The sequence below is a fragment of the Triticum dicoccoides genome, chromosome 2A, assembly GCF_002162155.2.
Source record: "Triticum dicoccoides isolate Atlit2015 ecotype Zavitan chromosome 2A, WEW_v2.0, whole genome shotgun sequence".
NCBI lineage: Eukaryota > Viridiplantae > Streptophyta > Magnoliopsida > Poales > Poaceae > Triticum > Triticum dicoccoides.
Window position 1 is genome coordinate 741,671,786 of NC_041382.1, and position 16,687 is coordinate 741,688,472.

A 16,687-nucleotide genomic window follows, 5' to 3' on the forward strand; every position below is an offset into this window, starting at 1 on the left:
CTGTGGGATCAGTACCGATTTCTTACATTATCATCATTCAGTTTCGAGTCCACTAAATGACAACTAATTTTGTTCTGAAATATTCATATGATCATAATAAATTAGAGTCAGAATTCAAATAGTAATACAACATAGAATAAATATAATGTTAAGATATTATAAAACCTTCGGGCCAACTTCAACACTAAACCCCATCCTGTCCGTCCGCATCTTTTGGGGACAAACGGACACATGCAACGTCCCAACATGGGCGAGCATCCCCATTTTTTGTCCCGGACGCGTTCGTTCTACTCCATTCCCAGACTGGGCACGGTCGGGGCTCTACAGGCGCGGGACGTGGCCGGAGCAAGGCGAGGAGGTTGCGGGCGGGCCGGTGCTCTGGCGAGGCGCGACAGGGCGACAGCATGCGCTGCGGGCGGCAGGGTGGCGCAGCTGCGGGCTCTGCGGGGCACGACAACGGTGCTTCTGCGGGCGGCACGACATGGCCACTGGCGACGACGGTGCGACTGCGAGCGGTGAGGCGCGGCTGCGTGTGCTACATGAGTTGTGGGCCCAAGCTGTTTGTTTGGTATGCGTCCTGCGTTGGGTGCCTGGCCGGCGCAAACACAAATTCAGACGGACATGACCTTATTGCCATCTCAAACGGACGAAATTCAGACAAAACGAACGTCCGTTTGAGGCTGTGCGTTGGAGTTGGCCTCGAAATCAATCATTGATATATGACCGAACCAGATTTGTAAACACTTGCCGTAAAAAAACAAAGAAATCGGACAACCGGAGCAAACACTCAACTCCCTCACTACACAGACACAGGTGGATAAGCTCCTCTCTCCCTCACAGAACATGTCCGCCCCTCTTCCACTACATCCCCACCGGCGGCGAGACGAACACCCACCCCTGCCTGGTCCATGGCGGCCGCCCTTCCCCTGCCGCCGATCTATGTCCCCTCCCCCACCCCCTCCTGCCGCTGCGCCGGTCCATGGCGGTCTCTTCACGCATCCCGGATCTGCCGCCTACGGCTTCCACCTCGCTTCCCTTTTCCCCATCGCTCTCCAGCCCCGCGACGAACGCGTTCGCGGCCACCAGCCTAGTCCGCAGCCACGGCTCCGCTCCGGCCGCCATGGATGAGTTTTGCCTCCAATGGGTCGTCGGCACCGACCACCGGGCAACCTTGGAGGGATCCGGCAGAGGCTCCCCACCTCTACTACGGCTGGAGGAGGCCATCGATGCCCCCTACTACGCGCCGTCCCAGCAACAACGAGCGCCGCCGCGTCTGTTCGTGGGTACCCCCTGCTCAGCGTACTTCGTAGACGGTGAGGAATCCGAGATCCCCATTAGGATATGTATATGTGACTGCTTTTTATCTAAATCTTGCGTGAACTGAACATAGTTGTGTGCATACTGAACTTTGACTGAAATAATTGCTTGAGAGAATTAGCTATCATCAAATTGTCTACTTTGTTAAATTTAATGTGTTTGTTCAAAGTCTACTAAAACAACTTGGAGACGTGCTTTGCTATTGTAGGTTGACATGATGGATGAGTAGTCTGCTGATGATATCATCTACTCTCATTTGGTACTACACAATTCTTAATTGCGGACACTTCCTTTGTAATACGATTAATGGGGACATACAAAAAACATAGGTAGGAAGGTGTACCCATATGTCTCCACTTATCAGATATTAGTTCCATGTGAAGCGATGCAAATTAGAATACATTTTCCAGTACTTTCAGCTATTGCATGAATAAATGACAAAGCAACAAAGCATTAGCATCACAAGCAAAAAACAACATAAATCGTCTTATCAAAAGATGAGGCAGTGGGGCTAATAACTAACCATAGCAGTGAGGTCTTCGCGATTAATTCCCGTGCCTGATGAGTGTTGCTATTTACCTGATGAGTGTTTTTGTAGTTAAAAACAGCATAACAATTGCAACTTACTGTTTATTATCTCGGAGCTGCACTGAGCATTCTTACATCGCTCGGCTTGTAATACTGTATAATTTCTTAAACACCATCAAGTTTCCAGAAAGCTCATTGTTAGATGCATTGGATAATGTGACCGGTGCAACATATGCACGAAAGGGCTCTTAAGGCCCTTTTCTTCATCTATTTAGATAACAGAGGTCCTGGTCTTCTAGGATTTACACTTGTTTCAGTCATAAACCTGTTGTTGCCTTTTTAGTGCGCTGAAAATCATGACTTTATTGTTCGGATCATTTGAACGCTGCCTTTTTTCAGTTACCACCATATTTTCCTGAGAGACGTTATTCTATCCTTTTCAGATGTTGTACAAGCAGTCTTGCCCGGGAAGAAAATGCACATCACGGGGAACTTGAGTGTGGAGAAGAAAAACCCAGTCCAGGTATTTCACTTCCTTGACCAAAACCCTCCAAGAAGTATCAACAAGAGAATGACCGTGTCCTTAATAGATCATTTACATGCTAAGTTTGACTATGTCCTGAATAGGTTCGTTTACATGCCAAGTCGACACAGATTCATCCACAGAGCCTGAATGTTAAAACAAATTTGAATACTATATTGTTAAAACAAATGAGTTGGTTTCATATTCTTGGACTGGGACTTTCTTCTTCTCTCTCTTGGACTGGGTTACAAATAGATCATACAGGGTTTTATTCATTCAGTCATACATATTCGAATACTATACTGTTAAAACAACATGATGGAGGGCTCCAGTTTGATGCATCGTTAAAATTCATGCTGAAGTCACAGGAGGTAGATCTATTATGGTTTGCCCAAAAATTATGCATTGATCAGCACACTGTTGTAAATATGCAAAACAGTGAAGAAAATTGTTATAAAGATGCAAATTTGACAGGGATTAGGGAAGCAATGAAGTACACACATATTTGCTAAATAGAATTTCCCTTGTGCAGGCAGGTGCGTTGGCTGAGGACTTGGTTGGCGCCGACGTCGTCGGCTGCTGAAGGCGGCGATGGCCAACACTCGCTGGACGGCGATGGCGCAACAGTGGCTTGGCGGCGCCGACGTCTCACTGCCATGTGCGTTTGAACGGCGACATCGAAGAAAGACATCGAGATTAACTGGGATGGAACTGGCCACATACTGCGCACAAGAGGATAGTCTGCATCTGCGTTGGCTAGAAGCTCGTCGGCGCGAGCGTCGTCCGCTGCGCATGGCGGCGATGGCGCAGGACAGGCTGGGCGGCTGCGACGTACGTCCGGGCGGGCAAAGGCAGCAAGATCGAGTTGATTCCCGTAAGTTTAGCCGTTTGTTGTGAGGCGGACATATCAATTGCCGTAATTGTGGCTGTTTTTCTGTAATTGATTGGCTTGAATTTTTTTTTTTTTGCGGGGAGGTGGAACTGTTCGATCGATGGCAGAGTTTCGTCCGCTATTCTAAATTGCTAAACGCACACAGGTGGGGCCTGACTTTAATCTGGACGGTTAGATGCCTAATCTTGGGGTGGTAGTTTGTCTTGTTTTTCCCTGTGTACGTTTACCTGGGTGGGCATAGTGAAGAATATGTTTGCTTGTTTAATAGTAGTAGAGAAAAACAAATAAGCTTTATATAAAGGAACAGAGGGAGTAGTAAAAGAAGCGGCGAGCATATATTCTTCGAAATATGTATGTGACAACCGTGTGATAGTTTGCCAAAACGACCTCATGCATCGGGAGCCACCTGATCGTGATCTCGAGGTCACCTACAGCCTTGTCTCCGGCAACTGCAACAACTATGGCCCCACCTCGTCGCCCGCGTGCTGCATCCCGACAGAGACAGATTGAAACGTGGGATGAGGAAGAAGCGGAGGAGAGGGAGACGCGGCCGGGCGGACATTCACCGGAGGTGCAGGCTGGAGAGAATCATGAGGGATGGCGACAAGTGGCTCCGACAGCTGCATACCTCATCCCTGACGGCGCGAACAGAGACGAGGCGATGGCTGACGGCGCAGTCCACACGCTAGGGACGACGTGAAGCCGAGCGACGGAAACGAAGACGACTGGCTCAAGCAGGCCGGCGGCGCACCTTCCGGATCCGGGGATACCAAGGTCGGGGACGGCGGAGACTGGATCCGGGCGTCGCAGGGGATCTCCGGCGGACTGAACGAAAGGCGGCGATGGCTGACAAGCAGGCAAGCAGTTCGTGTGGGGCTGACAAAGTGAGCAAGGGTTCGGCTCCTGGTTATTTTTTAGGATTATTCGGGTGATTTCCTTGAAGAAGCAAGTGACTGACATGCATCTTGACTCAGGATGGGAATGGGCCGACCCGGTCCTGACCTTGGACCCGGCCCTCATGGCCCCAAGATCAATTTGAGAAGCCACGGGTTGACCCGTATAAAAAATAGTCAGTGGCCTTGTTGGCCCGATGGGCATTCCGGGTCAACCCAAATTCTTGATTTACATTGTCTTGTGCACAAATGAGATGTTAAAATTAGACACGCTTTAATGGAATCTAGCTAGTGTTAGAATTAATAAAATATTTAATACATAGTAATAGGAAAAATTAAGCCGTCTACTTGTGAATTTTTACATGCGCATTTTGATGAAACATATCAAGACAATTTTGTTGTTCATATACGCGAGCGTTCGCCAAAAATTATACAACTGACTGCATTGTAAAATTGGCTCTTACGACAAAGTCGGCAGGATGAAGACTGCGGCTGTTGTGAGCTATAAGACTATAAGGCGGGCCGGCCCCGCTGACCCAACGGGTCACTCGGTGCCGGCCCTGTTGACCCAAATCTTGTTTGAGACCGACCCATGTGACCCATTGGCCTTGAATTTTTGGGTCGGGTCAGTGACCCGGCGGGCCGACCCGGTCCATTCCCATCCTAAATCTTGACTGGTTTCTCCTCTTCATCTATAAATTCTGATGTTCTTCAGTTAATTCTTGTGTTCTCGGTCCTGTGAGTATTTTTTTTCTGCATTCCTTGTTGGGTCGCTAAAGGAACTTCAACAGAATTTGGGTTCATATCAGCATGATGCATGATTCCTGCATGACTCATAATTAAGACCTAGTTCAACAAGGAAAATTATGCATCTGAACTACTGAATTATATACGACTAAAGCATGGTTTTGTTCATTGGCTCGTAATTTTGCTTTCATTCAACTTGAGCAAAATTACTCATCTAAATTATATGAGTCAAGAAAAATTATGCATCTGGACAATAAGAGTCAAGCATGATTTTCCTCTTCGGTTATTTATACATCTGAATTATATGCGTCAAGCATGGTTTCCTTTTCCAGTTAATTATGCATCTGAACTATATGTGGGAAGCATGATTTTGTTTGTTTGACAAGATGAGTAATTTGGCATGATCTTGTATTTTACATGAGTCATTTTGACTCGGGAAAAAACTTGTCGAAAATATACCCCCTTAAAATAGCACATACAAACACTGTGGTATTTTTACCGGGAAAAAATGTTGAAACATACAACAGGAACTTTTGTACTCCCTCCGTCCGCGAATAAGTGTACATCTAGATTTTGTCTTAAGTCAATGTTTTAAAACTTTGACCAACTTTTTAGGAAAATGTAAAAGCATTTATGACACTAAATTAATATCATTAGATCCGTTTTGAAATGTACTTTGATAATATACCAATTTGATGTCATATATGTTACTACTATTTTCTATAAAGTTGGTCAAAATTTTCAAACTTTGACTTAGAACAAAAGCTAGATGTACACTTATTCGCGGACGGAGGGAGTATGAATAGCACGGTAATTTACGCACCACAACCTTGATAATTTAGGTACAAACATCGCGCTAATTTTGACTCAGGAAAAAAAGTTATTGAAAACATAACCTTGGTAGCTTCTACGTAAATAGCATGATAATTTACCCATTGCAGACCTGATAACTTAAATACAAACACCATGTTAATTTTTTACCGGGGGAGGAGGGATTGTTGAATACATACCTCGGTAAATTCTGTTTAAATATCATGGTTATATATACATCACATACCTATGTACAAACGCCGCGGTAACTTTGAGCAATCGGGATTTTTTACCTTCAGTAATTTTTATGAAAACAACATGGTAATATACAAACAACATGTCTAATAACTCGCATACAAACATCGCTATAACATTGAGCAAAGAATAAAAAAGTTTTTGAAAAATATACCCGGTAACTTGTGTAAAAAATGGTATGGTAATGCACAGACCGCATATTTGATAATAATTTACATACAAACACTACGGTAACATTGATCAATGCGGAAAAAAATGTTGAACAATGTACCGCCGATAACATATGTGAGAATAGCACGATAATATACGAACTACATACCCGATAACTTACATACAAACACCACGGTAACTTTGACCAAGAAGGAAAAAGTTGTTGAAACATATCCGGTAACTTATGTGAAAATAGCATGGTAATGTATAAACCGCATACCCGATAACTTTCATACAAATAACACGGTAACTTTGACCAAGGGGGGAAACTTGTTGAAAATATACCCTTGATAATTTATATGAAAATAATATGATAATATACGAACGGCATACCCGATAACTTACGTATAAATACAGCAGTAATTTCCACCAAGGGAACTATTTTTGTCGAAACATACCACCGGTAATTTATGTGAAAATAGCACGGTAATATATAGACCTTGTATCCGATAAGTTACACACAAACACACACAGTAACTTTGATCAAGGAGTAAAATATTGTTAAAAAACATAACTTCGGTAACTTATGTGGAAATAACACGGTAATATACGAACCACATATCCGATAACTTACATACAAACACCACGATAATTTTGACCAAGGGAATTTTTGTTGTTGAAAACAAATTCAAGTAATTTATGTGAAAATAACACGGTAAATAGTACTCCCTCCGTCCCAAAATTTTTGTTTCAGATTTTTCTAAATACGGATGTATCAAGTCACGTTTTAGTATTAGATACATCCGTATCTAGACGAATCTAAGACAAGAATTTTGAAACGAAGGAAGTATGATAACTTGCATACCATAGGCGTGGTAACTTATGTAGCCCATGTGTGTTAACTATTGATCCACAAAAAGTCAATGAAACATATCCACATGGGATCTAGTTTCAAAGATCTCATCGCAATAAATCTTTTATGCGAAAATGATTTTTGCATAGGACTGACGATTTAAGCTACAAAACATTTTAAAATTTTGAAACAAGAAGAATCTATGATGACATCAACCTTTTTGTCCTCTGGTGCATATATGCATGTGCATATGGAGAAGGGTGAAGAACCATGTTTATACCATCGGTAACTTATGTGCAAATAATATGGTAAGTTGCATATCAAAGGGCTGGTAACTTATGTAACCAAAGTGTGGTAACCTTTGACCTGAAAAAAATATTGTCGAAACATACCAACTTGGGATCTAGTTTTGAAGATTTCGTCGTGACGAATCTTTTATGTGAAAACAATTTTTGCGTGGACCGATGGTTTGAGCTACAAAACATTTTGAATTTCCGAAATAAGAAGAAACTAAAATGACATCATCTTTTTTGTCCTCTAGTGCATGCATGTAATTAGAGAAAGGAACACATGTGAAAGAAGACACTGATTCATTCTAATACAATCATGCATATAATTAAATAAGAGAAATGATGTGTGTGGTAGTTTTTGCTATGTGACACACATGTGCCAAATATCGCGATCCTATATTTTTATAAATTTTCTACCATGTTCATTTATTCATGATTATTTTATCGACTTGATTTGTTTTGAGTCTTGGTCAAGTGAGAATCCTAGTAGGACCCATTATTTTTGTCTTGTCTCTTGTGTTTGTGAGTCTGAGTGTGCACGTCTCCTTGACAATGAAACTGGAATCTTTCCTAGATCCTGCGTTCACCGTACCGTGAAGTATCACTAAATTATTCTACTCCCTTCATTCTTAAAGTATAAGTTTTTCTAGAAACTCAATATGGATACATAGGAATGTATATAGATATATTTTACAGTGTAGATTCACTCATTTTATTTTATATGTAGTCCTGGAGAGAGTAGCAAACAAATCAAATATCTAGGTTCGATCATGGTTTTAGGGTGCTCTTGTAGTACAATAAATTGACCGGCTGTCCGAGTCAGCTCGCGAGGACGATCAGTCACCCGTTGGCACTCGCATCCGGTGAAGGCAACAACCTCCCGCCCGGCCCCGGCGGCCGGCAAAAACAAAAACCACATCTGCAGAACAGCGGCGACAAGCCGGTCACCAATCCGAACGACAGATTTGTCCGTTTCATGCTCGCCGGTTGCAGTAGCACTGGCCGGTGAAACGACGAGGCGTCTAGAGCCGGCACGGCGACGGGTGGCCGGGGATGGATAGCGAGCTGTCACCTGCCAGCATGGACGTCGACATGGAGCTGTGGTCTGTGAAGGCGTGTGTATGCCAGGATGAGCCGGTTTACTTCCAAGAAAAAAAAACGGAGAGTAGATGAGCCGATTTCTTGTTCTTGCGATGCCCGGGCAACATGCTAGTTGAGAACGTATCCATACTGTTCATAAAAAAGAAGAAGAGAACGTACCCATGTCCAATGCGCCAGCCTAATATTATACTCCCTCCGTCACAAAATAAGTGGCTCAACTTTGTACTAACTCAAAGTTAGTACAAAATTTTACATTTCATGAAGATTTCTTTAAATGTCATAAAACACATTTTTTAAAGCCCAAACAATTTCTTAAATGTCATAATTTTTTCGTATGATATGTCATCTTTACATATTTAAAAAAAGTTGAGTCACTTATTTTGAGACGGATGGAGTATATATAAAAATTATTTCATAAAAAATATTTAAAAAGTTACTTTACTTCGATTTTGAAAAAATGCTCACCACGCATTAAAAAAAGTTAATGAAATCTGAAAATTGGTTCGTTTTCAAAATTGGTCATAGCATTCAAACAAACGTTTGTGATATTTAAAATAATGTACACACGTTTCAAAATATGTTGACCAACAATAAAAAAGTGTACGTGAAATATGTAAAGATGACATATCATACGAAAAATTATGACATTTAAGAAATTGTTTGGGCTTTAAAAAATATGTTTTATGACATTTAAAGAAATCTTCATGAAATGTAAAATTTTGTTGCTGCAATTTTAGAAACAAATTAAGAACATATAAAAATGTGTGTGCGCTTTAGAAGATGTTCCAACACTCATCAAATGTTCGCAAATTTTTAAAAAAATTGTTCATGACATTTTTTAAAAGTGTTCAGACGTGTGTTTAGAAATTTCCACTATATATTGAAAAATGTATTCAATGTGTATTTTACAAATATTGAACATGCATTCAAATAAATATTAAACATGCATTTGAAAAATGTTATCATATATCTTAAAAATGTTCAGCCTGTGTACGAAAAATGTTCAACATGTATTTGGAAAATTAAGTAAAAAAGAGATAAAACCCAATGAAAACTGGTAGAGAAAACACACAAAAAACAAAAAGGAAAAGACACACATAAACTTCTAAACAGTCCTAGAAACTTTCCGAAACTGAGGGATCCACTGAATGCATCAGCGCTATTTTGACGCATTGGATAGGAAACTGGGGCATGTGATCTGACTGGAAAAGGACTGATGGTCTCATACTACACCAAAATCAACCAGTTACACTGTCCCATCATTAAATCCATGTTTTATTTATTTATCTAAACATAAATAGGCTCGTATATGTTGAATCACATGTCGAAATTTGGATTGGGTTTGACCACCATTCTTGTTTTCACGAGAAGTTTGAGACAAGAGTAATGTTGAATATGCTGTTGAAAAAATCATTTCAACCTAATAAAAACATTTAGAAGTTTGGTATGGAAACCCATATTTATTTTGTAAGTTTTGTAACTTACCTCTCCCTCCACACGCGGATCCCATGTACGCATGTAGCAAAAAACAACCGCCCGTCCCCTGCGTCGTCCCTATCCGGGGCGGCTCGGGCAGAGCCGCAACCCAACCGCCACCAAACATCCTTCTCTGCGCTCTCTTCCCTCGCCGTCACCAGAAAGCGGCAGCGGGCAAAGCCGATGGGGCGTTGTAAGCGGTGGGGCCACTCCTTTCTCATGCTGTGACGGCGGTATGGTGGTCAGCGTTTCTCCGGCGGCGTCGGGTGGCGTCTAGGTGTGACGAGGGGCAGGTGGATCGAGGCTTCCGACCTCTGTCTGCGATAGATGGCGTTTGACCCAACGGATCGCCCGCTTCCCCCTGCTCGGATCTGGCGTGGGTGTCTGCGACCTTGGCCTCTTCTGTCCTCGATGGGTGGCGGTTCGAGCCGAGCTGCTGTCTTGATCTGTCGTCCGACGGCTTGGTGCGCCCGGTGATGGGAGCCTAGTGGGTTCAGGTCCATTGTAGGCTCCCGATTTCTAGGGCGGCGTCCCTAACTGATGGTCCTTCAACTATTCTCAGTGCACGAGGATGGTTGTGGTGGTCATCCATGGACCATGGTGGTGGTTAAGCCGACGGTGTCTAGTCTTGTCAGCGGTAAGAGGCTAGACATCGACGGTGAGTTTGGTGGACCAGCCTGCTTGGCGATTGAAAGGATTGTCAGCAAGCTTCCCTACAACTACTACCTGGACTGGACAGTGGGCCGCTCTTGGGCCATGGGCCTGCGGAGAAGCCATGGAAAGCAATGACTACATATACGGGTGGAGCTGGAAACGAGCGACGCGGCTTGGATCGGAAGGCTTCGGCCTGGCTTGGCTGGCTAGCGTCCCTCTCTCCCGTCTCTGGTTTCTCGTTGTCTCCCTCCTCTGATCTTCTTCTACCTCCCTGTAACTTGAGAGATGTAAGCGAATTCATAGTGATTGAGTCAATATACACTAGTAGAAAACATGGCTTTGGTCCAGGCCGGGTCAGCCCATTAGTCCCGGTTTAGTCCAGAACCGGGATCAATATGGGCATTGGTCCCGGTTCGTGGTCCCAGGGGGCCGGCCGGGCCACGTGGGCCATTGGTCCTGGTTCATATGGACCTTTTGGTCCCGGTTGGTGGGATGAACCGGGAACAATGGGCCTCGCTCCTGGCCCACCATCATTGGTCCCGGTTGGTGGCTTGAACCGGGACCAAAGGCTCCCCTTTAGTCCCGGCTCATGTCACCAACCGGGACCAATGAGGTGCCTATATATATATATATACCCCTCGCGAGCAGAGCAGAGCACCCCAGTGCTCTGTTTTTCTCTGGCCGAGGGGGAGAGGGCTTGGTGGTGCTCTAGCTCACCTTCTATGCACACAAGGTGTTCGATGGAATGCCCGAGCCACACTACTTAAACTTTCTCCTCTCCAAGCTCGACCTCCAAGATCCATTTTCCATAATATTTGTCTAGGTTTAGCGGTCCGTCACGCCCCGTCCCCGTCTTCACCGTCGTCGATCACCCGCGCCGAGCTCATCGCCGGCACCACCGTGGTGAGCCTCTTGTTTTATCTTCTTTCTGAAAAAAAAATATTCTTACTTGTATGTTTACATAGATACTTGTATTATTGCATCTTATATAGTGCGATGGTTTTGGTATCCGCCCCCGTCGGCCCTCGTCCTGTCTATGATTCGGATGTGGTATATATATTATCTTTATAACTATTGGTTCATTTATTGTTTATGAAAATTATGTCGACCAACGTGACATAGATTTTATTTATGTAGGATGTATGTGAATCGGAAATGCCAACCGACCCTATTGTCAAAAGGTTAAATTTAGTTGAAGAAGAAAACAATTTGTTGAAGGAAAAAATAAAAAAAATTGAGGAGGAGAAGATGATATTGGAGTTGCATGTTGCGGATGTCGTCGATGATCACAAGATCAAGATGGATGCAATGCGCTTGAAGATTAGAAAGATTAGAAAATATGCCATTCATACCGAGGCTTGGTATCATTATGCTGTTGGATCAATTGTTATCTTGGTTGCGATTATGATCGCATTTATTTTCGCATTGAAATGTTTTACATAGTTTCAATGTATGGTTTAATTAATTAGATGCTCTGGAGAGCTATATGTTGTTAGATGAGAACTATGTATGCACTTTGGTTTTAATGTGATGATGAACTTCTATTAATTTGGACACTTAATTATATATAATGCACGCAGATGAACCGGCAATGGATGTACGGTGACAGACACACCCACGAGTACATTAAGGGCGTGCATGAGTTTCTCGATGCGTCTGAGGCAAACAAGCAGAATGGTTTTATGTGTTGTGCATGCACTGAATGTGGGAATACGAGGTCTTACTCTAACCGGAAAATCCTTCACTCCCACCTGCTTTACAAGGGTTTCATGCCACACTATAATGTTTGGACGAGGCACGGATAAATATGGGTTATGATGGAAGACGGCGAAGAAGAAGAGTACGATGACAACTATGTGCCCCCTGAATACGGTGATGCTGGAACGGGGGGAGCTGGTGAAGATCAAGAGGAACCAGACGATGTGCCCAATGATGCTGCAACGGGTGAAGCTACTGAAGATCAAGAGGAACCAGACGATGTGCCCGATGATGATGATGATCTCCGCCGGATCATTGTCGATGCAAGGACGCAATGCGAAAGTCAAAAGGAGAAGCTGAAGTTCGATCTCATGTTAGAGAATCACAAAAAAGGGTTATACCCCAATTGCGAAGATGGCAACACAAAGCTCAGTACCGTACTGGAATTGCTGCAGTGGAAGGCAGAGAATGATGTGGCTGACAAAGGATTTGAGAAGCTACTGAAAATATTGAAGAAGAAGCTTCCAAAGGATAACGAATTGCCCGACAGTACATACGCAGCAAAGAAGGTCGTATGCCCTCTAGGATTGGAGGAGGAGAAGATACATGCATGCCCTAATGACTGCATCCTCTACCGCGATGCATACAAGGATCTGAACGCATGCCCGGTATACGGTGCATTGCGGTATAAGATCAGGCGAGATGACCCTGGTGATGTTGACGGCGAGCCCCCCAGGAAGAGGGTTCATAGGAAGGTGATGTCGTATGCTCCTATAATACCACGGTTGAAACGTCTGTTCAGAAACGAAGAGCATGCCAAGTTAATGCGATGGCATAGTGAGAACCGAAAGAAAGATGGGAAGTTGAGAGCACCCGCTGATGGGTCGCCGTGGAGAAAAATCGAGAGAAAGTACTGGGATGAGTTTGCAAAGGACCCAAGGAATGTATGGTTTGCTTTAAGCGCGGATGGCATTAATCCTTTCGGGGAGCAGAGCAGCAATCACAGCACCTGGCCCGTGACTCTATGTATGTATAACCTTCCTCCTTGGATGTGCATTAAGCAGAAGTTCATTATGATGCCAGTTCTCATCCAAGGCCCTAAGCAACCCGGCAACGAAATTGATGTGTACCTAAGGCCATTAGTTGAAGAACTTTTATAGCTGTGGAATGGAAACGGTGTACGTATGTGGGATGAGCACAGACAGGAGGAATTTAACCTTAAGGCGTTGTTGTTCGTGATCATCAACGATTGGCCCGCTCTCAGTAACCTTTCAGGACAGACAAACAAAGGATACCACGCATGCACGCACTGTTTAGATGACATTGAAAGTATATACCTGGACAAATGCAGGAAGAATGTGTACCTGGGCCATCGTCGATTTCTTCCGACCAACCATCAATGTCGAAAGTAAGGCAAGCATTTCAAAGGCGAGGCAGATCACCGGAAGAAGCCCGCCATGCGCACCGGTGATCACGTGCTTGCTATGGTCAATGATTTACACTACATAATCTTTGGAAAGGGTCCCGGTGGACTAGCTGTTCCGAATGACGCTGAGGGACACGCACCCATGTGGAAGAAGAAATCTATATTTTGGGACCTACCCTACTGGAAAGACCTAGAGGTCCGCTCCTCAATCGACGTGATGCACATGACGAAGAACCTTTGCGTGAACCTGCTAGGCTTCTTGGGCGTGTATGGGAAGACAAAAGATACACCTGAGGCACGGGAGGACCTGCAACGTTTGCACGAAAAAGACGGCATGCCTCCGAAGCAGTATAAAGGTCCTGCCAGCTACGCTCTTACGAAAGAAGAGAAAGAAATCTTCTTTGAATGCCTGCTCAGTATGAAGGTCACGACTGGCTTCTCGTCGAATATAAAGGGAATAATAAATATGTCAGAGAAAAAGTTTCAGAACCTAAAGTCTCATGACTGCCACGTGATTATGACGCAACTGCTTCCGGTTGTGTCGTGGTTTTGTCACGACAGATGTCCTAGAGAAAGGACTTAGTCGTGGAGCCATCGCGAAGGGTTAGCTTGAAGGGGTTAAAGCGGATACAGGGACGCAAGAGAGTTTATACTAGTTCGGCCCCTTCGATGAAGGTAAAAGCCTACGTCTAGTTGTGATGGGATTGATGGGGTTTCGATGACTAGGGAGCAAACAAGCTTCGCCTATGTCTCGAGTTGTTGTCTGTCGTCTGAACCGCCGCCGGGTCATCCCCTTATATACACGGGTGACGCCCGTCGGTTCACAGATTCTCAATACCGGCTCATAGATGTGTCCGGTTTGGTCTCTACTTATTCCTAACTTACAATACAAGTTACATACCAGCGTCGGTTTACGACTACAGGCCTTGAACCGACTATGGGCCTTGAGCCCTCATCTTCCTTCTTGGGTTTCAACATAGTTAACTACTGAAGAAGTTAACCCGGCCCAGATAGGCCGGTTTACGCCCAGTAGTGATATCCTCAACATTAGGCCCCAGATTGATTTGAACAGGTTCATGTCAATCCTTAGAAAAAATCTTCATATTCAACACCTTCTTATAGTTTGTTGAATCGCCGTGATGTCATCTTCTCTGGTCGTTGTAAACCGGCGTGACGTCACCTGTTATAAAGAAACTTATCCATGATACCTTTTCTGTTTAATAGGTCTGCGACAATCGAGGCGACAGCTCCGTTTCCAGACCCACGGTTCCTTGATTTTTGCGCCTGACATATGCCCCTTGCCTTATAAATAAGACCGAAGGGTCATTTATTTTTCCCCTTCGTGCCCTTCTGCTTCGTCTTCCCCGCGTCGTCCAGCTTCGGAGCTCCGCCGCCGTCGACGACTTCTGCTCCAACCTTGGCCGCTGCATCACCCTGATTGTACCAGAGCATCGCGGCGACCTTCTGTTTCTTCCTCGGCTCCGGTGAGTTCTTCACCTTTTCCTCCGTAGATCCATTCTAGGGTTTCCAAGTTCTTCAGTGTTCATCGTATGCTTCGTACTCATATGATAGATCCTAGATGAACCTGTGAACCTTTGCTCTGTGTAGCGGTAGTTCTTAGCATCCGCCTCTACTTATATGCCTCAAGACCATAGATCTACCTATATCTCTGTCCATTGATTCGGTATTGTTCTTTTTTGAACCTTGAATATTTTCCTTCTTTTCTGAACTTGCTTCAGATCCGTCGCTGTAGAGAAATCTTGTGAAATCTGTTTCTGTACACTTATCTATCCGCAATCTCAACTGTTTCAATGCTTAGATCCGGCGGTTTAACTTTATAGAAAAATTGCCAAACCGGTATATACCATTAGTCCCCTTGTTGAACCGCCAGATACTGTTGCTTCATAAAACTCCGGTTTAGATAGAGTTGTCTCCGGTTTAACATTGTACATACCAGTGCACTTTAATAAATGCATTCTTGAACTGGAATTACCTATCTTGTAGATTTCATCATGGCCAAGCAAGTATATGAGTGCAACTGGGTTCCTTCTCGCGTCACAGAGACTCAACTGAATAATTTAGTCCTAATCGGCGCTTTAGGCAGCAAAAACACCATCCATTGGAGAGCTCCTGGCAAAGAATGCCCTCCCACACCTCAAGAAGGAGAGGTCGTCGTTTTCGTAGATCACTTAGCCCGGGGCTTTAAGCCGCCCGGTTCTAAATTTTACCGGGACGTTTTAGCCGATTTTCAACTCCACCCACAAGACACTGGTCCCAACTCTGTTACAAACATGTGTCATTTCCAAGTGCTCTGTGAGGTGGTTTTTCAAGAGGAGCCCACACTGGAGTTGTTCATAGACCATTTCCATCTAAACCGCCGTACTGAGTTTTTGGACGGTTCCAATACGGAATTGGGCGGTGTGGTGATTCAGAAAAGGAAAGAGGTCACATACCCTCACGCCAAGCTGCACAACCACCCCAAAGAGTGGAATCAAACATGGTTCTATTGCAGAGACACCTTCCCTGCTGGTGAAAATCCTTTGCCTGGCTTTCGTCCGGAGCGGCTTAGCAATACACACCCCTTTCCGCAAAGGTTGACTGCCAAGGAGAGAAGCAAATGCGCTCCTCAACTGTCCAAGCTCAGAGCCTTCATGGCCAATGGTTTAATAGGAGTTGATCTCGCTCGCTGTTGGATATCGTGGAGCATACTGCCCCTTAGTCAGCGCTCCGGTTTGATGTGCGAGTATACTGGCAGTGTTGATGACCCATTGCGACATGCTAACATCCAGCTTACCGACGAAGAAATCACAGAGGCTGTGAATAAAATGCTGAATGAACCGGAACACGTCTGTGCTCGAACCGGCCTGCTTCCCTTCTGTGCCACCAACAAACCGCTAGCTGTAAGAGTTTGATTGTTTTTTTTCTGAACCTGTTATTGATATATCTGGTCATTGTTTAATACCAATGCCTGTTTAAACAGGGCAATGATCCGTTTTGCAGCAAGAAACTGCCGCACGAGAAACCAGAAAAACCAGACAAACCGGAAAGATCAATCTGGCAAAAGACTAAAGCTG

General features: G+C 44.3%; 1 protein-coding gene across 1 annotated transcript; it reads left to right on the forward strand.

The window, feature by feature from the left end:
• The first annotated feature begins 797 nt into the window (after positions 1–797).
• Positions 798–3,340, forward strand: LOC119356840. The gene is made up of 3 exons (XM_037623829.1): positions 798–1,313; positions 2,289–2,368; positions 2,901–3,340. Exons 1-3 carry the CDS (start codon positions 980–982, stop codon positions 2,949–2,951), a joined length of 465 nt encoding a protein of 154 aa, XP_037479726.1. The 5' UTR covers positions 798–979; the 3' UTR covers positions 2,952–3,340.
• The last annotated feature ends 13,347 nt before the right edge of the window (positions 3,341–16,687 follow it).